Source organism: Nematostella vectensis, chromosome 12 (genome assembly GCF_932526225.1).
Source record: "Nematostella vectensis chromosome 12, jaNemVect1.1, whole genome shotgun sequence".
In the NCBI taxonomy this organism is placed as follows: Eukaryota; Metazoa; Cnidaria; class Anthozoa; order Actiniaria; family Edwardsiidae; genus Nematostella; species Nematostella vectensis.
The window spans coordinates 9432999-9460045 of NC_064045.1; the positions used below are offsets into that span (position 1 = coordinate 9432999).

The 27047-nt window shown below is 38.4% G+C and overlaps 1 protein-coding gene across 3 annotated transcripts in view; it reads right to left on the reverse strand.

Moving 5' to 3' along the window:
• Positions 1-22590, reverse strand: part of LOC5501825 (receptor-type guanylate cyclase Gyc76C) — a 36565-nt gene extending 13975 nt beyond the window's left edge. Inside the window, exons 1-10 of one of the 3 annotated variants that reach the window (XM_048720089.1) lie at positions 22503-22590; positions 22213-22412; positions 21438-21486; positions 11499-12190; positions 7551-7878; positions 7143-7311; positions 6351-6501; positions 4729-4861; positions 2999-3091; positions 2323-2508 (exon numbers count right to left, since the gene is read on the reverse strand). In XM_048720089.1, coding sequence (XP_048576046.1) covers positions 2323-2508; positions 2999-3091; positions 4729-4861; positions 6351-6501; positions 7143-7311; positions 7551-7878; positions 11499-11870 — 1432 coding nt within the window. In that variant the 5' untranslated portion in view covers positions 11871-12190; positions 21438-21486; positions 22213-22412; positions 22503-22590. Of the gene's footprint in view, positions 1-2322; positions 2509-2998; positions 3092-4728; positions 4862-6350; positions 6502-7142; positions 7312-7550; positions 7879-11498; positions 12191-15920; positions 16025-20534; positions 20692-21437; positions 21487-22212 lie in introns of those variants that run through there. The other 2 variants (XM_032370130.2, XM_001623035.3) reach the window with 2 other exon arrangements.
• Between the last annotated feature and the right edge of the window lie 4457 nt (positions 22591-27047).

Sequence of the window (27047 nt, forward strand, 5' to 3'; positions counted from 1 at the left end):
TTGATACCTCTTACAAGATAGGCTATAGAGCCAAGCTCAGTTCGTCTTTAATTTCTGATTAATAATGAATATTGATCTGGCCGCCATTTTGAACCGGTAGTAAACTAACTTTTCCCCAAATAAATAAGCTCGCACATTTTAAGAAAGTTTACTCATAGAAAAATAAAATATAAGTCAGAGAATGCATCTAAACAAAAGAGTTCAAGTAACAAGGTTTTCTTAATTTTTGTAACTTTTACGGTGACAGCGATTTTGAACCGCTTGTTTCACTTTGCGCCTTTAAACAAAAATAAAAAAAAATTGTTTCAGAAGTAGTTTAGGGTCATCTTTTCAAGATAAGCTATGGAGCCAAAAGAAAATCTGATTTAATCACGGATTATCTTGGGATGTTAAAATAGCCGATAATTTAATCCGAAAGTTAAAAGTCACGCGTCGATACTCACTATTTTCGAAAGTCGTCAAATGATTTAAAAGACACATATAGCCAGCCCAAGTATACCAAACATTCACGCTCAATAGCTGGATCAAGAGAAAAGAAAGAAGACAAAAGCAACTGCTTATGTGACAAGCCTGGTGGGGATACCAAGTACCCCCGGAGCGGGCCGCTCCACCAATTGACTTCAACATCTGTAAACGACCGCACACATGAATATGTGCAAGTGCTACAAGATGAACAGTTTCTAACAGTAGGAACTGTTAATCTGGTGGCCTCGGGTATGCGCTTATCACTCTTCTTGCCTTTCTTCCTTTTTCTACAGAAGAGTCAAAGGAGTATCTCCACAATTAGAATTTCACGCATTTACAGGTGATACTGTATACTGTTGTGCGGGTAGGGGGAAAAGACAGTACTTGTGTATTCCCCGAAGCCACAGATGGTCTTCGACAGCTAGCCTTCAGGCCAGTTAAGATAAAAGACAGAATGTTTGGCAACACTTGAGCGCTTTCCACTGCTTCTATACGACCGAACAAGTACAGAGAATCGGAAGTAGACAAGGCGAGAATGCAGCTCTTCGTGAAAAAAGGAACAGCATTTGATGTCATTCTACCGACGAAGGCAGCTATCATACAACACACCAAGAAAGCTGCCTTTCAAGCAGGCCATTGTTGAGGGCAAGCACTCCTCCCTGTCTCAATACTTCAGTCTTTTTAGCACAATGGACAACAGTTGCCATAGCCGCTTTGGACAAACGCTACTAGAGGTTTCCAAGGCGTGGCAAGTAGCCAAAGAACTATTAGATGATGAACCAAGAGCTATAAGATGCAAGATAGGCTGCCCAGCACGCTGCACTTGCACCAAAGCCAGCTTGAAATGTTCAGCCCTTTGTAGCTCCATTGAATCGTTTAACGATAAAGCTGTAAGATATCTGAACTGCATTAAATAAAGAAAACAATTCTAATCGGAGTTTGTTATTACGTTAGACTGACGTATTATGAACCACACTCTTTTTGTTTTATAAGAATCTATTTTTAAGAACGTCCAGCCCGACTGAGATTTCACTAATTTTTAACATAATGTCGAGGCTCACATAGCAAGAAAACATTTTCTTTATATTAAATTGGTGCATTTATTATTTGTGCAATTCTATTTTAAAAAAAATGCTTCATTGCTTATTCGTATATGCATTAATGTGGTTTGATTAGAGTGTGCAGAAACAGGTTCGGAAACCTACCTCCGGTTTCAAAAAAGGTAAAATTAATAGCAGAAACCTAACCAGTTTTGCCTTTTTTTACAACTTAAAAGTATTAAATGGATTTCATGAATATTTTAGTCGTAGACTTTTAAACAAGATGTGCATGTCTGTGCTTCCAAAAATGCCAAATTTAATCTCCAGTGCAAAATGGCTGCAATTATAATAAACCATATTCGTCGGTGATAAAAACCGATTTTATATTGGCTTCATAGCTAATCTTATAAAGGTTATTGCAACCTACAACGGCAAAAAAATTGGTGTCTTTTGCTAGAGGGCGCGGGGTGAAATAAACGTCCGAGGTTTTACTTTCCACTACTTCCGGTTAAAGTTTAAAGTTCCAAAAATGACAAATTTGCGGTTATTTTGAAAAATATTGTGTTTAAATACATTCTTTGACTTTCATATTAGTTGTCTAGTGAAAAACAGTATCGAAATGTTTATTTATTTTTTATAAAAAGGTAGTTTACTTCCGGTTCAAAATGGCGGCCAAATCAACTCCTTATTAATTAGAAATTAAAGCCGATCTGAGCTTGGCTCTATAGTCTATCTTGAAAAGGGTATTAAAAACTATCACTATGCTAAAATTAGCAATTCAAACACATATCCGCCGGACTAAACCCAGTATGATTACCGTCAATGACTTTCTTGTCCGGTTTGCAGTGCTCGCCGTTAAACCCGCACTTGGGTTCTGCGACAGGGGGCCATTCGGACCCAAACCAGCGGATACTTTGCCCAGTGAAAAACTTGAGCTCGAGGTGCTCGGGGTCGGTAGGGAAGGGCTCAAACAAGGCCACCTCCTTCATCACACCAGGAAGACCTGCAACACAATGAACTACTTGTGTTTTATGCTATTCGATTTCCTAACTGCCGTTTTGCATTCAATAATATTTATAATACAGCAAAATTTTTCACTTTTGGGGTATGCTTCCTAATCATGGTGTTTATTTTACTTATAAGTTGCAAAATTACTCGATTCTGATTGGCTGAGAGCAGGGGAGTTTTCAGATAATCCAGTGCAAAAAAAAAATAAGGTAATTCAGTGCAGTAAAACAGTAATTTAGCAGTAATTCATTACTGGAGGCTGATTGGCTTAAAAACAACTGATATGGATATGGATATATTTCAACCATGTTCCTCTAAGCCACGACCATTTTCGAGTCACAAAATCTTTGAGACGCAAACACAGGCTTTCGTTTTTTAGTTGCGTGCCAGTGTTGTACGTGACAAGTGTTGTACGTGAACAAATTTCATGGTGCCTCTATGTTCTAGAAAAGAGCCCATACACAGGTGAGAAGCTGCTCGCCTACCTGATTGGTTGGCAATTGGTCTGTAGTTTCTCAGAGTCATATTAAACTCCGCATCAGCATTTTTGTCAAGATGGACGTCATAACCGCGAATACCTGTGAACAAATGCGGGTTTTATAATCCGGTTGTATGGATTGCGACGCGCGCTAAGGTGGCCACATTGATAGTTTGGTTAAGTAAGCCAATAAGAATACAAGAAGCGTGATATCTGGTACGAAGCACACTAGCGTGGCCACCTTAACAGTTTTATGAAGTAAGCCAATAAGAATGCAAGAAACGTGATATCTGGTACGAAGCGCACTAGCGTGGCCACCTTAACAGTTTTATGAAGTAAACCAATAAGGATGCAAGAAACGTGATATCTGGTACGAAGCGCACTAGCGTGGCCACCTTAACAGTTTTATGAAGTAAACCAATAAGGAAGCAAGAAACGTGATATCTGGTACGAAGCGCACTAGCGTGGCCACCTTAACAGTTTTATGAAGTAAACCAATAAGGATGCAAGAAACGTGATATCTGGTACGAAGCGCGCTACAGTGGCCACATTGATAGTTTTGTGAAGTAAGCCAATAAGGATGCGAGAAAGGAACTATCTAAAACGACGCACGCTACAGTGGCCACCTTGATACTAAGTGGAGTAAACCAATAAGAATGCGAGAAACGTGCCACCTTGACAGTTTTATGAAGTGCTAAGAAACGTGCAAAGTTGTTTGAATGCACACCAGAGCATGTCGCAATCGTCCTAGTTAAGTTTATGCCAATCGTAACTGAGATTTTCTCTGGTGGCGTCGCATTATACAAAATATATTATAGAATTATGCAAATCACCCAAGTAATTGTGCAAGTAATTGTGCGCTCTACCGTGGCCACATTGATAGTTTGGTGAAGTAAACCAATAAGGATGCAAGAAACGTACTCTTTGATACAACGCGCGCTACCGAGACCACATTGATAGTTTGGTGAAGTAAACCAATAATACAAGAAACGTGCTCTTTGATACGTCGCGCGCTACCGAGACCACATTGATAGTTTGGTGAAGTAAGCCAATAAGGATGCAAGAAACGTGCTATCTGATACGAAGCACACTACCGTGGTCACATTGATCGTTTGGTGAAACAAGCCAATAAGGATGCGAGAAATGCGCTATCTGATACGACGCGCGCCACCGTGGCCACCTTGACAGTTTTATGAAGTGCTAAGAAACGTGCTAAGAAACGACGCACGCTACCGTGGCCACCTTGATACTAAGTGGAGTAAACCAATAAGAATGCGAGAAACGTGCCACCTTGACAGTTTTATGAAGTGCTAAGAAACGTGCAAAGTTGTTTGAATGCACACCAGAGCATGTCGCAATCGTCCTAGTTAAGTTTGTGCCAATCGTAACTGAGATTTTCTCTGGTGGCGTCGCATTATACAAAATATATTATAGAATTATGCAAATCACCCAAGTAATTGTGTTCCTGAGTAAAGAAAGGAGCGCTTGGTTATCCACTTGACAGGAGCAAAAAATGGCAAAATTAAAATTGTAAAATTGTATTAGCTTACATTTTGTTTATATTTTGCTTAGAGGTTACTTGCATAATGCAAAACAAAGCTTTAGGATCATTTATGCAAAAAATCAAAAGCCTTACAATTTGAACTTTGCCATTTTTTGCTTCTGTCTATCCACTTTAATGAGTGCAACAAGCTTTATATCGTGTAAAAGGAGCCCGACGGCAACCAAGTCACTTACTTCTATACGTGTGATCCTTGAGTTTGTCGAGAATCAACTGGCCGATCACGGGCTCACTGGCAGCCAGAGTTTTGTTTAGTGCGACGGCAAAGATCTGAACAGCGTCATAAAGCGAGGCAGCGTACATGGGGGGCTGAAATATCGACAAAACCAAACGCATCGGACAGCGGTTAAGTAACCACATTAAGAAGTCTAACATTACTGTAACGAGACGGGACACTACTCTACTACTTACAAACTGAGATCCTCCTTTCTTACGTTGCGGGGGATTTTATTAGCTGGATTTGTACAGGACCCGAAATGATCCCAGGACCCGAAACGATCCCAGGACCCGAAACGATCCCAGGACCCGAAATGATCCCAGGACCCGAAATGATCCCAGGACCCGAAATGATCCCAGGACCCGAAATGATCCCCAAAAGTACCCCAACTGAGAGGACTCCCCGAAATCAACCTCAAGGAATTACGGTAATGGACACAGGGCAAGCAGAAAAAATCTTAAAGCATAATTAAGGGTTTTGCCCCGGCGGTAAACCCATAAACAGAGTCCAAACCAAATACACAACTTTGAATTGCTACTGAAAGGAATACAACATAAACATAGCACAGCCTTGCTCAGAACAACCAAACTGTTGACCTTCCATCACAATCTAAACATTTGCAGTTCCGCCACATGACTATGACACTATAAATATGGTTTCCGGTAAACATCACACCTAAAAATCCATATTCATTTGACAACCAAGCGTGTATTTCACCACAAAATCCATGTTCACATGAGCGAATATTTACCGACACATTTTAGGCAGCCGGTTTGGCCGAGAAGATGGCGGAATGACAAAAGCACCTTGATTAATGCACTCGAACAACCCTTTTACTACCGTTGCAAGATGTGGCTTTAGTTGAAAGCAATATTTATGTGAGTTTTGAATTTCCTTTATGTAGTCGGCCGTACAACCCTGCATGATCTCATGATAGGTCTTTTATTCACCAAATACAAGGGCGTTGGGAACAGAGGTTGTTTGGTCAATTGATTTAGAAATGACAAACAACGAAACTCCCCTCTGATTTGGTCGAATCGTGCCTTGTTTTGCGACGCGCTCTCCGTGTTTACGTAGATACCCGGTCAAGTTACGTTGCGTAATCCTAGCTACTACCCCGTGGCGCGCGAACAGTCCCCGACGCGATATACGATCTTAGGTCGGGCACGTTTCGTATATCGCGTCGGAAACGTTGATATTGGTGGCACAGCCTCGCCCCTACTGGTCATTTCTTTATATTTTCTTTAAATTAAATATAAGGGGGGGCACATGCCCCAGTGCCCAGTCTCCTGCTATGGCCCTGTAAGCACGGGCGCGCCAAGGAATTGATCGCCCACCGCTAGCTAAGCCTTTGAAGGCTATCTATTTATTAATTGTTAAGGGAGGAGGAAAATGGGAAGTGAGGTGGGTATGGTGCGCCTACTTCGCTCAACGCTAGCTACGCCTTTGAAGACTAACTATTTATTAATTGTTAATGGAGGGGGGAAATGGGGAGTAAGGTTGGTGTGGTGCGCCTCCTTCGCTCAACGCTAGCTATGCCTTTGAAGCCTATCTATTATTAACTGGTAAAACTGTGTGTACCTCGGGATGGCCTGTCTTGTTGACGTAGTAGTTGTTGTTGAAGGGTGGTCGGGATGTCCATAGAAACAGGTTACGCGTGAAGTTATCGTACTTGTCGCCTTTGAAGCTGTTCCCCGTGACGATAAGCGCCGCCTTCATTTCTGTCATGTTCCTATGATTGACAAGGGATTTAAATTGACATGTTCCTATGATTGTCAGGGGATTATAATTGACATGTCACTTTGATGATTGGCGGGTTATCATATCAACCAATGGCGTCAAGTCGGTTTTCTAAATGATCTAAAAGAGCCTGGGCGGGCGCGCTGTAAACCTGTGATGTTCTATAAAAGGCTAGGGCCTGGGTCTATTCCAAAATGGCGGCCTGCAAAATGGCAGTAAACATGAATTCAATGCAAGGGCGACAAAAAAGCGAACAAAAATTTTAAAGCGGACTTCGAAATGGTTTGTAATGTCCTAATAAGGAATTTACCTAGAGAGCTAGAAAATAACGAAGGTTTCTAAACAAGATTAATTGATATGTAAAACTGACATGTTCCTGTAATGATGAGGATTATAATTTTGTCTTGTGACAGCATCGATAAGTATTTCATGGACGAAGTACTGTTCTCACTAAAAGGATATTAATTGAACAATCGAAGATAAAGATCATACACCTAGTTCAAATAAGGTTCCACTGGTAAATCCATGAACCATTGAGAGCTACAAAACATGGGTTCATGAAGTGCAATCTTACTTAAAAACAGGTGTGTATCCTCTGTAATATCCCTTTATTATAAAAATAAATTAGCTTACCATGTTAGTTTATTGAAAAACCACTTGAAAGGCGCCTTGTCCATGTACTCTGACATCATCGGGCTCATTTCAAACACAAGGAACACATACTCCCCATTTATGAGCCCGCGGTTCTTGGCCAGATGCATCCCCTCCACCGCCATGTTGTATGACGTCACCATGATCACAACTGACATAATAATCATTATGGTAAGTCTGCACATGTGCTGCCTGTGGTATATGCTTTTGCGAGCTTTAGACGTGCCTTAGACGTCCACAATACACACTTTTCGCATTGCAACATTTAACATTTTACAAAATGTTTAAAATACACATTTCACACATCATGTACACATAACCTACTTTCACTCTATTCATGCACACATTTCACATCGTACTAATACGCGTATACAGCGCGGCATGACTTACTTCTGGCCCTTGTCTTAATGTTCTCTAGCACATCAGTAAACTCCTCTTCATACTTCAAATTATTCTCGTTATAAAACTGTGAATATGTGCTCTCGTCCTGTACTGCGGCCACGTAATTCACTTTAATTTTCATCTTCAACAGCTCTTTTTCCATAAACTTGGATAAACGCACATATTTGTCCAATCTCTCGTAAATAATCGCGACCTGGTCCCATTTAAACTTGTTCAGAATTCCGATCACAGTAGGCGTTACTTTGGTGTCAACAGCAAAAGTTCGGGCAAATGTTGGGTACTCTGTTTTGTTACTTAACTCCGGACTTGTGCACATCTGAAAAAAAAAAGTTATCAAAATTTGAAATGTTATAAAAGGTCTGGATCGTACTGTCAGCTCTTCGTTAACAGACATTCAAGTACAAAGACAACAGACACCCTTCAATTTTCTTTTTGCCATTCAGTGAAGAGAAAGGGGGGGGGGGGGGGGGGGTGCGTTCGCACCCCTTCACAACGGCGGAAAGTCCACTACCGGTTCGTAATAGGCGTGTTATTTGTAGACAATACGATAAGACAAATCCGATAATAAAGGTCCCGTGGAGATACTGCCAAAGTATGACTTATTATGAGATTCTTTCGGGGGTGGTCTGCCTTTTTATCGGAAAACTAACCGCCTCGAACCCTCCACCCAAGAAATATCCTGGGTAGGACCTGGCCAGGTTTTCTTTATATATAGGGCGACGTGTTTTGTGCTTTTTGTGCGTACGAAAATCGTAAGAACGTAAGGAAGTCCCCCCGTGTAGATCTGCCACCATTCAGCATGAAACTAAGAAATTCAGTATAATACACCAGTGGTACCTCTGCCTTTTAGTCCAAATTCTACAACGGTTTATTCGCAAGGGAACTTTAAGTAGTAGTTGTTATTGTTATTGTTGTTGTGTTTGTTGTTGTGGCTCCGACGAAGGGCTAACGCTCGAAACGTCAGCGCAATTACTCTGTTTCACAGAGGCGTTTAACATACCTTCTCAACCTTGTGTTGACTTAGACCTTGTCTACACCACGCCTACGCAAACCATCTAGTTTTTCAACAGCTTGTCTGTAGTCTTTCTAGTTATACCATTTGGGAAGACTTAAACAGGTTTTGAGTGTCCAAGGAAAGCGGATGTTTTGTTCCTGTAGCAACACGATCGTACAGAAACTGGACCTGAGACAACTGGGCCGTTATCATTTTTGAAGCACTTTAAAGAAAAAATGTTAACCTTTCAGAATTGATAGATTTGGTCGTTTCTTTATATTTTCATCTTCCAAATGGTATGTGGTTCGTATGGACCCTATGAGGTATTTTGGTCAACCTTCGGAAAAAAGGCGGTGAACTGGAAAGATCAGGTCTAGTCATTGGCGACGTAGATCGAGAGATGTCAATCAAATCACATGATTAAATTGCGAGCGCTATACTAGTTTTTGTATTCATGTCTTCCTAGTTATTGCTAACATTCGTTGTTTAGTTACAAGTTTTCCCGTCATCTTTATATTTCAACCTGGTAGTCAACTGATCATTTAACTTTAGGAAAAAAGTCTGCAAAATTTAGCAAACATTTTATGATCTGTGAGTTGTCTTTTTATATTTTGCGCGCGCTGCATTACGCAATCAAGAATGACGCTATTCCAACGAGCGAGCGCTGTTTTTGAAACCTACACTAACGATATTTTTTCACATATAATTTCCTGCTTTAAATGGTTTTTGTTACATTTTCTTTGCCAATATTTTGTGGTATTGCCGTCTCAAAATCTAAAAGGATTTAAAGAAAACTGTTTATTTTAGATTTTCCCGCAAGATCTTGAAATTTTACACTCGATTCAATCTCTTTTCGCGCGGACAAGAAAATTTTCAGAGCTCTGTAGAAAATTCAAAATCCTTCAATCCAATTCAATTCCCCTTCCAGAATTTGAAAAATTATCTATGCTATTTTTTGGCTAGTTTGCTATAAGTGAAAGGTTACAAGAACTTTAGAATATTATAAATATCTTAGTATACACCTATTTCAAACAAATGCAAAACGTTGTTATTGCAAATTAAATGTCAATTGGCAAACGTCAGTTCTACTATCAAAGGGTATTATGAGTTTCATTATATTTCAACCAAATGCAGAAAAAATAGGATCAATCATAGGATCACCATTAAGACCCCATCCTCACGTATCCGTTTTCGTTTGAAAACGCAACCTTTTTGTTACGGAACGATGACCGAAAACGGAGCAATTTGAAAACGATCTCCAGAGGGGAAAAGTTTGAAAACACAACCTTTTCGGTGCCGTTAGGACGGACGAAAACGGAACCTTTCGAAAACGATGGCGATATAACTCAGGTTCAGTCCACTTGGCGCGCGAGTACGCATGCGCTGTAGAGCTTGTTATTGTTTTCGTATCGTGTCCGCGTTTTCGTGTGGACGGGTCGTATCAAAATGAAAACGCTTCGTGTGGACGCGGATCTTTTTTAAACGAAACAAAAAGGTAGCATTTTCAAACGAAAACGGGTATGTGCGGACAGGGCCTAAGGTTGGTTCTCTTGGACGTAAGCGCAAGCGCAGCGCACGTAATTTCCTGATTCTCAATGAAACGCAAGCGCAAGAGGAAGCGCAAGAGAACGCGACTGTTTGATTTTCTTGGCTTACGCTTGTGTTTGACCGATTCTCACTTGTGTTGCGCCACCGTTTGCGCGATCTCAGGCTGGATTTTCTTATTAAAAAGGTTCTTATAAAACAAAAAGAGTGTATTCACTTTGTCTATCTATGACGTCATTATCTAGCGGATAAGCGCCTAAATAGGATTCCAATATTGTACAAAAAAGTGTTATAATCCGATACTGCACCGTGCTTTCCTCTCTTTAAATCGCACACGCCAACATTGGGTTTAAAATAACCGCAGGTTTTATGAGATCTAAACGGCAAGGGCTTTCAATAGGATTTATTTTCCTTTAATGAATTGATACAAAAAACAAAGCGAACGCATGTATAAAAACGCGAAATTATAGGCGAAATAAGATTATACAACAAAAACATGGTAATTTTCATCGTCGACATTAAAAAATGGCCTTTTTTTAATCGATATCGGAGTGCATTTCAATTAAATAGCTGCCGTAAGCGATGATCAAAACACTCTCTTATAAACACGTTGCACTATCAAATGTTTATGAATCATTTCAAGTCTTATGGTAGGCCTTTTATTGTACATGAGAGAATTCTTTCTCACTTCACCCAAGGGTTTTCTCGCTCCACGATTAATAGATAACGATCGAACGGATCTATTTTTTTGTGTTTAAGGTATATGCTAATTCACCCCCTAAGTGTAAGAGGCCTTTGTTGCTCTAAAATGGTTGATAATCGCACAGCGCAAAACAATACAGTTTAAACCTTCAATTTACGGTATTTAGCAACAAACAATAAAGAAGACAAGCGAGTACCAGCGTGTCTTCCGCAGAAATCTCAGAGGATGTAGAAGATGTCAACCGAAGATTCTTGTACCGTTGGTTTCCGGAATATGACTGGATGAGTCGAGTGCATTCGTTGCGCACTGGTTTAGTGTTATTTACATAATGTACCCTGTATTTACACTCAAGATACCTTAGCTAATTCGATGGGCAAACCAACTTGAAATAGAACATACTTGATCGTTAATTTGCAATACGGTGGTTCGGATAGTTCAGAGTATTTATTAACCGTATTTGGATACAGGCAGATCTTACAAGCATCCCTGGAGATAAACAACCCTACTCTTTATTTTGAAATTTTGAATATGTAAAATATCAACTTCCAGCTCCCAGCAATTCAAAATGTTTAAGACAGACAAGTATTTTTAACTGTTAAAGTATGGCCCATGAATACCTAATTTACTCACAATAACCACAACATTATAATACAACAATAAAAATATCAGCATCAACCATAGAAACAACACTTACGTAAGATATCATGGTTTTGTTGAAGGCAGCGGCGTTCTTTGCGGCGAGTTTACAATAGCAACCTGGTCCAATAAACGCAGTAAAATCCTTCTGTAGCATCTCAATTTGGTGACGAACTGTGGAGAAAACATTGCAGTCCGTGTCACGCCACTCGAAAGAAATAGTATCGTTCGGTAACAGGTCTGATCGTGCGTTAATATCGTTGACGGCCAGAGTCATCGCGGCGGCAAACTGCTTCCCCGTAAAATAGGAATTCTTGATTATAGCATCGACATTTGTATAAGGAATGAGAAGTCCGAGCTTATAGTCTGCGCCGTGAGTTACACCACAGCCAGTCAGAAGCAGAAATATCGCTGCATAACACCAACTCATCGCAAATGCCAACTCTCCCCACTCAAATCCACAAGTTACAAATTCCTTGAACAGTGTTAGCCCATCATAAAAACAGTGCGAATTGGTACCAGCACAAGGGTTAAATGCGAACACCAGAAGGCATCTTTGAGGTTTTCGAGTCTAAAGTCGCCTGGGGAACTCTCTGATGGCTTGAATTTCACGTGAGCACTGGATGGTTTGATGACAGCCGATCAAATTTGCTGTGGCCAGCGGACTCAGAGAAGACTGTTGTTTCTAGGTGACAATACTTTGTGACCTTTTGTTGACCTTTCACATTGTAATGACTTGTCCTGGGATTACTAGAAGACAATGATGAACAAAAGATTAATTGGAAATGAAGTCTTGTTAATCCTTTTAATAAACACGATCAATCAAAATGAAAGTATTTTTTTTCTTTTCGTTACATCAGCGTTCACATTTTGAAGTCTTTTCTACACTTGTTCCCTTTGTTGCCGCCATCTGAATTACGTATTCCCCAAAAATAACAGGAAAGTATTTTTTAAAGGTTGGCTAATATGACACGTTTCTGTCTCTAATTGCCCCTTTTACAATATCGAATATTGGCTGTCTGGATGTTAAGTGCGAAGCGGGATCTAGTTTTCTCTTTTCTTCTATTAGCCATAAATCAGTTTAAGTGAAAGCAGCAAATGGTGTATGAAATTTTGTTTTGACAAGTCAAAAAGAGGTTTTATGCATTTGTTTTGGAGAAACGAAATGTTGTTAGTAATTATACGACTAAAGGTGTTCCAGACATACCCGATTTTTAAGGACGCTTTTAAAGAAAAATTCAAACGAAACAATATATGTTACGAGAAGGAGACGAGGAATACTTTTATAAAGTGAAATTAGTTAATGGTCGAAGAGCGCCCCCTTTATTTAAGAGAACAATACAGGCCGGCGATTATTTCGTCCATTTTTATGAATAAACACATATTTCTTGTGTCTAGACAATCTAAACACCATCAAGTACAACGACCTAAATATAAAACTTGTTTATAGAAAGTTTATAAAAGATGGGACTAACAGTTGACAACCTACTCGTATAGAAACGCGATTGCCACTTGTTAAAGCTAATAGTTTAGTTCACATGATAAAAGCAATTTAAAAATATCTGAAGTGGCGATTGGAGCATTGGACGGAATGAATGGAAAATAGAAAATAATAACCTATGTTAATAATACATGAATGACTGAAATATTGCTTTATACATGGTGGACAGCCCTGATGTTTTTCGCGGTTCTTCGAAGCAAGAGAGTAGAATAAAAGTAGAATTAAAACGAATTGATTGATTAAATAATTATTTGCATATCATATTTCCCAACATAAGTAATAGCAAACGAGCTTTAGGGTTTTAAAGATAATATTACTGTATATATGATGTCTATTACTAATAAATCAATGAATAAATGAAAAATATTTCGATAATCTTACTATTTATAATCCAAAAGCTGAGTTAAAAGATATGTTTTGATAAGGTTCGCACAGCGTCCAGTGAGTCGAGATCCTGATACATGCGCGGACGTTTCATGAAGTCCCTGGCCCCTCTTTGCTCACGGCCAACCACATAAATACAAAACTGCACTGATGCCAGGAACTAATAAGGGTGTGGCTTAGAATAGCGGGTCAGTCACGTACCCAAAGGGGCGTGCGAAGGGTTTGCGTACACCCCTCTTGGCGGCCAAGCATTTCTTAAGGTAATTCCCTTGAATTGCACTGCGCACCCCTTCTGCGGGGATAGTGGCGCGCGAGAAAACAAAGCAAAAGGCGCGCGTTTTTTACTTAAAATCGCTTTGACAGAAAAACAATTCGGTTACCCCCATATTTCATTTACTCAAATAGTTAAATATATACGGGAAAATGATATACTGAAAGAAGACAAAAAGTTGGGTTGTAGAAGTCTTTTTAAAAGCCGTAAAAATAGTTCAAAATGGCGCTTTTTACTGTATATATAGTGGCGAAAACATTGTCTTTTAGTGCGATGTCTCAAAATGTGATTTGCTTTTAACGTTAGCTACTACGGGTTATTGTTAGAAGATCGGATTTTGTCAGCTCGACAAACAGAATTTAATTTTCTAAAGACTATAGGCACTCATTTAGAAAACTAAGAGTTGGGATTTTTCCTCGCGCGATCAGTAAAAACGCGTCAACACTACGCCCCTCGATGTGAAAACGAGGTCGGTACCCTCAATTTTTTATTACATTTTTTGAAAGCCCTTCACTTCAAAATTCTCGGTGTAGAACTATTTCAAGGGAATTACCTTAAGAATTTTCCAATACCATGTTTTTTTCATATGATACCAATAACTGCGCACCCCCCGTCAGCCAATCCTGGGTACGCGCCTGTGGGCAGCTCTTGTAAGCATGTGTCCCTTTGAGCGATCTATAAATAACTCGAACGAGTGACTCATTATAAATAAAAGTGTCATTACATCTATGAAGTACAGAAAAAGTACAGACTGCGCTATATGGACGAGGCCGGGTGCCAAGCTACGAATACACTAGACTTTCTTAAGTCGTTTGGTTTAGTTGACTGAGCTCGCTAGAGAGCCAAAAAGAAAATGCTCGCACAGGTAAAAAAGGCAAAGGTTAAAAAAAAACAGATCTTCTTAACCTTGTTTTAACGCATTTTTTAGAATATCTCTTAAATTTCAATTCAGTTTGAATAGAAAAAACGTTAGCGGCCTGTTTCAGGCTAGGTTTAAAGAAAACTTGGTTATAATGATGTAATCGATGTTTTTTCTCTCTAATGCTATGATATATATATATATATTGTTAAGGCACAATGTCATTATATTCATTTCGGAAAATGTTACGAAGCGATTGGTTGTCAGGGTAACATCGGTTAATGACCGAAGATAACTATTTTCTATTAGGAGGTTTTGGGTAATATTCAATGCTTTTATGTCACATGCAAGTTTGCATGGAGTAAATACACTCATCGTAATGTCGGGGGCTTAACAAAAAAACCGGTTTAACTCAAGCGTTGTGTTGCGTTGTTTTCGATGTCGTCTGAAATATGAAGACTGTAAGAGAGAAACATGTAAACACTCGACAAGTTGAGCTATATCAACGAAAACCGATTTAGGTCATAAGCGAGGCATTGATTCGTTTTCGATATCGACTGTAAGAAAAACATGTCGGATATTGAGCTAAAATAGACAAATTAAAATGACAAAAATAGGAAAGGAAATGCGTTTGTGATAAAAGCCGTTTCTCTGTACTATTTCACGAAAAGACAACGAATCATGATCTCGAGCACAAAGTGGAAAAAAAAAAAACATTCAGCCTTTAAAATTTCGCCGTCCTTGGAAGGGTCTAGACTAAAGTGACCATTCTTTGCGTGATCCAAGCTTGGAAAGCAGGAAGTGGAGATATAGTCATTTGCACCAATTAACCACCGCTATAAGGCGAATGCAATCCCTTAAATCCTTTCGAAAAAGGAATATGTTTTTTGAATACAGATATTAATGATAGAAAGGGACATAAGTTTCTACTCTATTAAATACTCAGCAAATATTGCAACGATTTAGAAATAATGTGATATGAAATAAGTTTAACATTTTTTTCTTGCGAAAAATCGTTTAATGAGCTCGCTGGAACTCTACCGTCTATGAGCTGTGTGTATAGATATACTCCATGACCGGAGACGGTTGGCGAGATTTTGAAAGGAAAGGAATATCTATTCAAAATGAAACCTGAAGATTTAGCGCAACCCAGGCGGGTCAAATGGAAGGAGATGATAGTGGTAAATATAAAGATATAGAGGACCTTCAAAGGAAAAACATCAGCAAGAAGAAATCGAAGAAAAAAAAATCTTGCTACAATTAAATAGTGTTAAAGCGGTTTTTTTTAAGATCACTTACTTTGTAAAGCATATTTTTTTAGCTACTTGAGATTCCAAAGCATTTTCATATTCGCTGGTTTTACAGTCCTTTGGAACTTTGGAAGCGATGATACCCTTCTAGTCTGTTAGTTTGGTGGATAAATATGTTTTACAACTGACATGTTTAAGAAATAAATTTTACCTACCATGTTTATAAACTTTGTTTCCTATTGCCTATATTCCATGCACCATAATAACAGCTCAAGGCACACTAGAAAGCCAAATCGCACTACAATTAATTGATGACTTTTCATGATCAAATGCGTAGCAAATCAACCAGTTATCTGACAGAGATCTCACTTCCGCTGACATTGATATGCGCCCACGGAGAGAACTTCAAATAATTCACTGTCCATTCATCAAGTGAGCCGTCATCCAAAGGGAAGCGAACAACCTCCCGCTAATACATAGATCCGACTCAGCATAACAGCGACCGATAAGATGGGCTAGTTGCCATGGTGATTGGCCGTTTTTTATCGAGATACCTTTAAGTGCAATCACAAGACCTGTAAAAATGATCTCATTGGGTATGGAAATTTGACTGACAGATGGAAGACTCAAAGATATATGGCCACGGACTTTAGGATAGTAGAGCATCAGAGGACAAATGCATTGGGTACATCGATTATCCTACAACCCCGGCAAACTCGAAACGTGAATTCGGTAAAATTCTGCAATTGCGGAAAATCATAAAAAAATGTCAAAATATCTGTTTATACAATATTTTCCATGCTTTATCGGTAGTCGAAATTTGTCTTTGTATTTAATTTATTGTATTGATGGAAACAAAGAGTATAAAATACGGGCAGCCATAAAATGTGGGTAATCAGAAAATATACGCTTGCGGTGTTCGGCAAAATATTGCTTTCCATGGTTCTTGAGCTGCATTGGTAATAAGACTGTGCTAGCGTTCCGTCACTGGCCCGACTGGTGCCGATGTTTGTATAGCTAGCGTTCCGTTACTGGCCCGACTGGTGCCGTAGTTTGTATAGCTAGCGTTCCGTTACTGGCCCGACTGGTGCCGATGTTTGTATAGCTAGCGTTCCGACACTGGCCCGACTGGTGCCGATGTTTGTATAGCTAGCGTTCCGACACTGGCCCGACTGGTGCCGATGTTTGTATAGCTAGCGTTCCGACACTGGCCCGACTGGTGCCGATGTTTGTATAGCTAGCGTTCCGTTACTGGCCCGACTGGTGCCGTAGTTTGTATAGTTAATTTTCCGTCACCGGCCCGACTGGTGCCGATGTGTGTATAGCTAGCGTTCCGACACTGGCCCGACTGGTGCCGATGTGTGTATATAGCGTTCCGTCACTGGCCCGACTGGTGCCGTAGTATGTATAGCTAATTTTCCGTCACCGGCCCGACTGGTGCCGATGTGTGTATAGCTAGCGTTCCGACACTGGCCCGACTGGTGCCGATGTGTGTATAGCTAGCGTTCCGTCACTGGCCCGACTGGTGCCGTAGTTTGTATAGCTAATTTCCGTCACTGGCCCGACTGGTGCCGATATGTGTATAGCTAGTGTTCCGTCACTGCCCCGACTGGTGCCGATATGTGTATAGCTAGCATTCCGTTACTGGCCCGACTGGTGCCGATGTGTGTATAGCTAATTTTCCGTTACTGGCCCGACTGGTGCCGATGTATGTATAGCTAGATAGCGCTCCGTCACTGGTCTGACTGGTGCTGAAGTTTGTATAGCTAGCGCTCCGTCACTAGTCTGACTGGTGCTGAAGTTTGAATAGCTAGCGCTCCGTCACTGGTCTGACTGGTGCTGAAGTTTGTATAGCTAGCGATCCGTCACTGGTCTGACTGGTGCTGAAGTTTGTATAGCTAGCGATCCGTCACTGGCCCGACTGGTGTTAATGTGTGTATATCTAGCGCTCCGTCACTGGTCTGACTGGTGTTGATGTGTGTATAGCTAGCGCTCCGTCACTGGTCTGACTGGTACGGTGGCCCACAAGGGCACGGCAAAAAAATTTTCTTCACGGCAAAACTTTATTACCTCACGGCAGAACTTTATTATCTCACGGCAAAACTTTATCTCGAGACAAAACTTTATTACCTCACGGCAGAACTTTATTATCTCACGGCAAAACATTATTATCTCACGGCAAAACTTTATTATTTCACGGCAAAACTTTATTATCTTACTGTAAAACTTATTTCTTCACGGCAAAATTTTTTCTTCACGGCAATTTTTTTTCTTCACGGCAAAACTTATTTCTTCACGGCAAAATCTTTTCTTTACGCCAAAATTTTTTCTTCACGGCAAAATTTTTTCTTCACGGCAAAATATTTTCTTCACGGCGGAGGTGGGATTAGTGGAAAATGAGGATCGACTAGGAATCGAGGATTCCGACCCACGGGGATCTTTTTTTCGTATTTTCAATTGAAAACTATTCGCAAGGTCATGCGCTCCCTTGAAAGGCAGAGGCCTAAAGGCGCCCTTGAGCTATAATAGCTAGCGATCCGTCCCTGCTTTGCGTAACACCGGAAACCTAAGCTCTTATTTCATAACAATTACTTGGCTGTTAGAAGAAGTGCTTTTCTTTATTGCCCCTGTGGAGTTAAAAAATGCATATCTTGCCCTCCTTTTTACGGAGAAGGGCGAGGGCGAGGGCGAGGTTTTCTGTATTTTAAAACTCCACAGCCTTATTACCGGTGCGTTGATTCATGGATTTTATCAAGAATTTGTCCTATCAGTGAGCAGTAGCCGCTGCGCGATGTATATAGTATTTCTAGAAATAAACATTCAAAACAAACATTACCAACTCCAGTTTATAACATAGTGATTGATGTTAAAAACTTGATAAGAGTTGAATAACAATGTGATTGGGTGTTTTTCTTTGCAAAGGCGCAGCACATTTTATTGATGGCATTATTATTTATACCTTTATCAATAATTTTCTAAAGCTAAGTTCAAACGCCGTATTACCATGAGCCGTATTCAATGCAAATGCATGCAAATAAATAGAGTAACAAAAAAGTTAGAGTAACAAAAAATCCCCGCGAGTCGGAATCCTCGAGTCCTAATCCAGATTCCCGGGCCGATCTTCTTTTTCCCATAATCACACCGCCGTGAAGAAAATATTTTGCCGTGAAGAAAAAAAAATTCCCGTGAAGAAAAAAAAATTGCCGGGAAGAAATAAGTTTTGCTGTGAAGAAAAAAAATAGCCGTGAAGAAAAAATTTTGCCGTAAGATAATAAAGTTTTGCCGTGAGATAATAAAGTTATGCCGTGAAGAAATAAAGTTTTGGCGTGAGATAATAAAGTTTTGCCGTGAGATAATAAAGTTTTGCTGTGAGATAATAAAGTTTTGCCGTGAAGAAAAAATTTTTGCCGTGCCCTTGTGGGCCACCGTAGACTGGTGCCGATGTGTGTATAGCTAGCGCTCCGTCACTGGTCTGACTGGTGCTGAAGTTTGTATAGCTAGCGATCCGCCACTGGTCTGACTGATGCCGAAGTTTGTATAGCTAGCGCTCCGTCACTGGTCTGACTGGTGCTAATGTGTGTATAGCTAGCGATCCGTCACTGGTCTGACTGGTGCTGAAGTTTGTATAGCTAGCCTCTGTTCGTGACCATTTAGAAAAAATATCGACAGGCATTGATTGATGGAAGACTTGAGCAAAAAGGAACCTTACGGAAGAATTACCAATTTTTTGTTATAGGTTTTTTTTAATCGGGTGCCAAAACAGCTCAAGGAAGCAAAAGCGATATCCGTAAAACATGTTAATTAAAGGCCGTTTGGAAAGTTAGATTTCCCTTTTTTGGCACTTTTGATTAAGTTCTCCTCACGGTATAGGATATACAAATCGCTCCCGAGAATACATTATTTTTAGAATTAAACTTTTTACGCTATTTCGTCTTTCTTAAAAAGATACATTCTGTATAGGCTTTGCAAGTAAAGTATATAAAGAGTAAAGTATATAAAGTATATAAAGTATTGGGAGTTATTCTAACGAAGAAAGCTATATTCGAGGGAGAAGAATGAATGAAAGATGTTATACGTATGCTTCTTAAAGTGCCCCTAGCATATAGCTTTTAATTTCCGTGTTTATATCAATATATCAGTAGTTTAGGACGTAAAAACAAACCATACCAAATTTTATTGCCACACGACGGGTTTTCGTAGGGTTTTCCCGGCTTTTAAATGTAGATAATATCGCACTTTTGAGTAAAAAGGTACCCACTTTTCGAAAGCGTACGGCGTTCCTCGTTGATTCAGGAATCCTGAAGGGCACTTTTTCTATTATTTTCGTCGAATCAAATACTTTTATCGTTACGGCAAAAATTTGTCGATACAAATATAAAAACTCTTTACCAATTCTTAATATTATGATAAATATTAAAAACAAGCTACAGGAATTTGAAATTAGGGGCACCTTAACACCTAAATAAGCGACTTAAATAAGACATGATTTTCAGCCAAAATTACTGAGTATTAGCTTTGTATTGAATTTTGTACGTGGTTATTAGTTAATTCCTTAATTTGCCTTTCCTTAAAATGTCCACTGTCATTTGAATTAACACCAGCTGCTTTGTGAAGTAGGTCATTTTCCTGGATAAAATACGGACAATCCGGCGAAGACTGGCTGTTCATGGTTTCAGTGTACGTGTGCTGTGTAACTGAATATAAGTCCTCCCTTACTCTTGTTGACATGTATCTTCCGAGACATCACCACAACTAAATTAATACTTTATTAATTATATTTGATTAAAAGTACCTTTGTGTGCGAAGGTAAATGAATCCATAATACGTACTTTTGTGCGAAGTCTAGTCAATATGTCCATTTGAAATTCACCCCGACAACGTTTTTAGAATAGACACATGCTTTCAATCTTCAAACTATGCTTAATGCAAATGCCCTAAGCAATGCAGTTGAACATGCGCCCACGTTGAAACTGGCCAGCGGGTCGCCTTAGGATGAAAATGAAAAAAATGAGATACGATCAGCAAGTAAGAAAAATAAAATAATAGAGAGGTAGATTGCTATAGTAAGCGGAAGGAAAGGGAGGCGATCGGTATTCTCTTATTCATAAGCCCGATCGAGAACATTAAACCTTTAGAGAGTACATAGATATCAAACAACAAGTTTATTAGGTCCCTATGATATTTAGTGATATCCTCTTAAAATAAAAGATCATTAAAAAACGGCAGGAAAAGGATCTGGTAAATGGGACTTTGAGACATCATGCTTTAGAGGAAACAGACCACCGGCCATTTCTAACTTCGAATGGTGCTCGAAATACAGGAATAAGGAATGATGTATTAAAATCGCATTTAATGCATCTTTTTCTTTAAAGTGCAGGTGTGCGAAATTGCACAATACTCGTTTTACCATCTTCAATTGTGGAACCCATTATGTCTTTTCGTCCTGTTGTTATTATAGAAATATATATATTTTTTTGTATTTCTACTGCCATTTCTTAGCGCCTTTTCGTTGAAATTAATCTCATTAAATTTCCTCGATAGAAGTCACGTTATTTATACGAAAGTGTTCTTTTGAAGGTAGCCAATAATTATTGAAAAAGTACGAACTAATAAATTTTCTGCGATTTGGAATATATATTTTTAAGATATAGTTTATTTGCAGAAACTTTTAAGAGGCACTCCCTATTTTAGATTCACACAAAAATAGGGTAAAGAAAGAATCTTTTACTTACCTTTCCGCAAATGTCTGCCGGTATTTTGAGCTCAAGTTTCTCTTTCCTGCTGTAAAATGGTAAACAAATTCACTACATTTCACCGGAAAAAAATATCTATTGTGCTTGAGGGAATGTTTTATGGGACGTAAAGTCTAGTATGGTATATCTACACCATGTTTTACGATATTTGAACATTTTTAAGGTGGCGATATAAACATATATACATGTAATATTTTTATTGGTCTTTTTAGATTTTCTCTTTCGGTGTCTGTGAGGTTTGAGAAGCAAAAAAAGCGGTATGATTGATGAGGACATTTGAATGAAGCCCTTCATCGCGGCTCGTTTCTACACAGAAGATACTTTATAATGTTGTTCTTTATCTTAATTTTTGATCTGATTGTCGTCTGAAGACCCTTTCCTTGTTGTGGCTAAAATAACTTCTAATTATTATGAAACTCTGAAATCCAGTTTGAGTCATGGTTGTACTTTTAGGGACAATTCATCAATAATTTCAAATATTTTCCGATAAATAAAGATAAATGTTTTATTTCTATATGGCGAGGAAAAAGTTGTTGGTCCTGATTGCTTTGTGTTTAAACATATATATTATTTACGTATTTTTTTTAGTCTCTACAAATACTAAGTACAAGGTGGCAAAGAAGTCGTCCAAATTGACTTTGTTTGCAATTACTATAATTATATTACTAGAAATAAACAGTTAAAAAAGGGTGAGTGGAATAACAGTCGCTCACGTTTCACCATTAGTGCTGTGTGGAAGCCATTACTGATTTACCTTCGTCTCAGGACCGCTTATAACATTGAACACAGCGATGTAAGACACTCCACATTTGGCGTGAAAAACGCGCAATTGACAAGCCGTTTTATTGGTATTTGTGATGCGCAAATCAATCGCCAGATTTCTCTAGAAGTTGCAACGTTCTCTTGGACTCGAAAACGAACGAGAGAGTTAACTGCAGTCCATCTTCCACTTTCCTGCCGTATTATACAATAATCAGACGCTTGAGAAATAAATGCTGCAGTGAAACAATTCGCAACGATTGAAAAAGAAAAGATAACCTATACCTGCAATTCAATGAGTCCCAAGACTTGTGAAAATATGTGGCTTTTTTATGACCGAGCGGGGTGATTGCTTACGTGCAATTTGTTTCTCTTGTAATTGTGATAACGCCTCCGGCCATATGAGATTTAAACAAGATCATGACAAGTTTTCAATTGGAACAGTTGTGGAATAATTGATTGTCGAACAAATAACCAATCAAAGAGCAAAACGATAAGGGGGGTTCGTAATACCATGGTATACAGGAAATCTCAATAAAATGAAAATAGCATTAAACAAAGGTATTGGAGTTTTAAAGCGGTTATTCAAAGGGATGTAATGAAACGGCTTAAGAGTGTATAATAATTTTAAAGGCTTCAGTTGAAGATGTGCGTCCATTTAGGAAATTTCCCTGAGACCCCACAGAGCTCGAAAGACGTTCTCCCGGATTACTTTTATAATCAACATGGTTAAGTGCAGACGCAGATGAGAAAAAGCCCGAATGCCGCTTTAAATGTCTGCTTCAGGTATTTACACATCTAATAATTGTTTCCAAAATTACCAAAACAGTTATAAATGTTCAATAGGTAATCTTGACCTTTTAGACTTCTCAAAATATCTTCTTCTTTTTTTCTTGAAATTCATCTACACGATTGGAGAGGATAGAAAACCATCAGCCGGTAAGTAAAAGCACCTTGGAATTGCGAAAAAAACATTAAAATAATAATGGAGAAGGAACAAGAAAAAAATTGGCACTTTTTATTTTTAAAAGCTTTGTAAACGTTAGGACAAAGGGCAAAGGCTGTTCAGAAACCTACTGCCTTTTTTTTCAGCTGCTTAACGTTTTAAAAAAGCTCTCACTGCATTTTAGAACAAATAAGACTAAAAAAGCAATATGTTTTTGCTATCTGAGCCTCGGCATGTTCTTAGTATGTTCTTAAAATTTGGTGAAATCTCAGCCTGGACGTTCTTATAAAAAAGTTCGTATAATAAAGAGAGTATACACCTATCTCACGTTATGTCATTTGGTTGATTCGTTAATAAAGTTCAAAACAGACTGAAAGATGAAGTTAGTTTGCGGAGCACCATTAAATCTAATAAACGGCTTCCGTATAATGGGAATGTGACAAACTGTATATACTCTATAATGTACTCGACCAGTTGACGAAAAACTCGACCATTTGACCTAAAAACGCATTGATTCTTTAAATTATTATCTTGATCATCAATTAAAGCATGGGTTTGAATTTTACATACTAATGCTTAAACAGTAAACGCCTAGTTAGACAAGATCGGGCTTCAGGTACATTTTCTTTAGCACGCGTAGAAGGAAGGATGGTGAGGAAAAGAAGGAATTTCTACTACAGCACAAAGATGAAATATAAAAGTCCGATACAACTAAAAATCAACCGGTATTCCGTACCTGTGAAAAACTAATCCCTTGATTCTTAAGAAGCACAACCAAACATAGATAGAAACGCAGAACAACCAGGAAAAAGATTCCAGGAAGAGGATATCGTCTGGTATAATTTCATGACTGCCAGGGGACAAATAGCTGGTGGTGTGACCAGTAAAATAAATAAAACAATTATGTTAATATATAAACCATATCACGTGATCAAGTTCAAAAGAATGGCGCCATAACAAAGTAATTAGAATGTTTACTTCTGTAGCCTTCTGTAGCAATGACTACAAGGGTTGTTGGTCCACTTCCTAAAAGCTATATTAGGCGACTTGACACTTGAAGGACCAACTGCTTGCATGTTAACGTCAGTACAAATATTTTGGTAAGTCTTTATTGGCAACTTACTTCCAGTTTTCCAGTTTCCTAAGAATCTACAAAAAAATATCTGACTTTGAAATGTTTTAGCTTCCGAATGGATGGCAAACCAAGGCATCATGCGTAGAATGGGACGTGTCCACTTATCGCTCTCGTTACTTTCAGCTTTGAAAGCAGGCCCCACTACATGACAATAAAAAGAGAAATAGATAACAGCATAAAAGCTTTAAGCCAAGAGGGATATTATTCCCCTTGAACACAAAAAGCTTTATGACTTTAGACCGAAAACTAAAAACAATGTCGTAGCAGGCCAGGAAATATTGGGGGGCACAATACAGTAATACAATATATATTTAGGCACTGCCTAAAAGCGGAGCCAGCATAAACACCTTTTGTGTTGACTGATCAAAGGTATTATTGGGGGATCTAGGATCCTGCTCTCTACTGAGATTTATTTATTGTACCAACCAAATGGATCCAGGCCTTATTCAATAATTTAAATTATGCAGTACATCAAAGTTAACAAACACAATTCCTGGTGTAGATATGGCTGTCAACGTTGTCAAGAGTCTAATGGTAAATTCTTATGTCCCATCATAGAAGTTCCATTATGAATATCTTTTTTTTTTTATCAAAACAATACTCCCACAAGCTTTGCCCTTGTGCAGAAAATGTCATGGATGTAACAGCATTCCAAAGATTCAAAATAATATATATTTAGACTGTTTAGATGCCATACTGTGATTTTTATGTATTGATTTAGTGGCGATTCTCTCCTTCATTGGACCGAATATTCAGAAAAATGTCTAGAAATTAAAATCCAAAAATATATCTCCTTTCATGCATTACATATTGGTGCACCTCACTTTACCATATAGTGGCCTTGTTGTTGGTGGCCTACTCCCAAATGAATGCAATGAAGAAAAAACAGATTGAAAATGCTAACTTCCAATTTCAAACCAAACCCTTTCATTGATCTATGTTTGGGGTAGAGAGGAATCAAAGAATACCAATTGACTAAAAAATAATCGACGGGAGAGGAGATATAAAGTGAATTGACTCAACTTGAAAGGTTTGGTGAAAAAATATAACAGTAATGAAAATAATTTGATTGAGCATTTCTTGACATTTCCCCTTTCCCATTATCTTAACCCTTTCACCACCACAGGCCTCTAAAGAGGCCATGTCTTTGCTATCCAAGCTATGTGAACAGAATTCTATTATTGAAAAAGAACAAGGTTGTTGCTAGTGTTATAAAGTTTAAGTATCTTGCCCTAAAAAACCCTTCCCATTAATGTACATTTGTAAAGCTACATTCTGACAAGCTTTGTTCTTGCAAAGAACAATGGATGAAACAAGATTTCAAAGATGGAATATAGTGCCAGACACAATTTTAGATAAGATGCAATGCTGAAGATTTAATGTACCATTTAAAGTGGTGATTTTCCATCCCCATGGGAATTAATATCTACAAATATACATCCAGTAATGCATTATATTTTGGTGTTTTGAGAAACCCTGGATCTAACTATTCCAATGAAATAAATCTAAACATCTAAAATAAATGTAATGGGCAAGAGACTTGGAAAGAAAATCCTAAAAAGAAAATATAAATGAAAGTAATAAATGAAAATTTCTAATTTAAAAATCAAATCTGTTCATGAATTTATTTTTGGTGTAGAGGGGAAATAGCAAAGAGCATCAATTGCATAAAAATAGTCAACAGGGAGAAGAAAAAGGAAAAAATATGACTCTTCCTTAAATGTTTGAAAAGAAAATATAATAACAATAATGTGTAGTTATATTCAGTACTTTTCTAAAATATCCCCTTTCCTATTATCTTTAGGTTGATAGAAAACTGTTTTCTTTACAGATTTATTATTTAAAAAGTTTGTTTTTAGTTTTATATTATATAAGTATCTTGTTCTAAAAAAAACCTATGAGTGTGTACTGCTGAATCACATAGTAATGAACTAGTCATTTGCGCCCCCTCCCTTATAGTCCCGCAGAAGTCAGGGGTTAATGTGGGGTTTTAGACCACTTTTTAACCAGAATATGTCAAGAGGGGTGGTGGTATTGACTGTTTTTGACTCTTAACTTGGCAACAGGCTTTTATTAAAGTTTAATCCCCCACCCTTCCCTGGGACCATGGGTGTGGGGGTATCAAATGACTAGTGAATAAGAACATCCTACTGTTCTCTTCAAGACATGATTTTTAATTCTCATGTCTACCAGTCTTTAGCATTCATCTTGGCCCTCAGGTAGTTCCTGGTTCATAAAAGAGTGAAAACAATTATTTATCATTTCTTTCAAAACAATCTTTTTATCAAGCCATTTATAATCTAACTAATTTTCCACAACTATTTGAAAAAAAAAAAATAAACACATGAGATGCAAGATGCAGGCAATAACAACAATACATATTGAAAATAGAGTTTTTTTTATCCTCGGTAAGGAAAATTTCTCTTGTAAGTTGAAAAAGCTGCTGTATCTTCTAAGGATATGTATTTTCTTAGGACTAAGAGCACAGGATATAAAGACAAGAACGGTCTTCTTTAGCAGTATTTGACAAATGCAACACGATATTGGTTAGCCTTTATGAAATATCTCAACACAATCAATCTGCCCTGAAGAAGTCTTATTAAAGACGAATTTCAGTTTTTGTTGTATTGTATTTTTTTCAACACAATCAAGAATATAGATAAAACGAAGAATGTCAAAACAAAACCTGTTATGCTCAAATAATTTGATTACTAAGTTAAGTACCCGCATTCTCAAAGCATACAAAAAG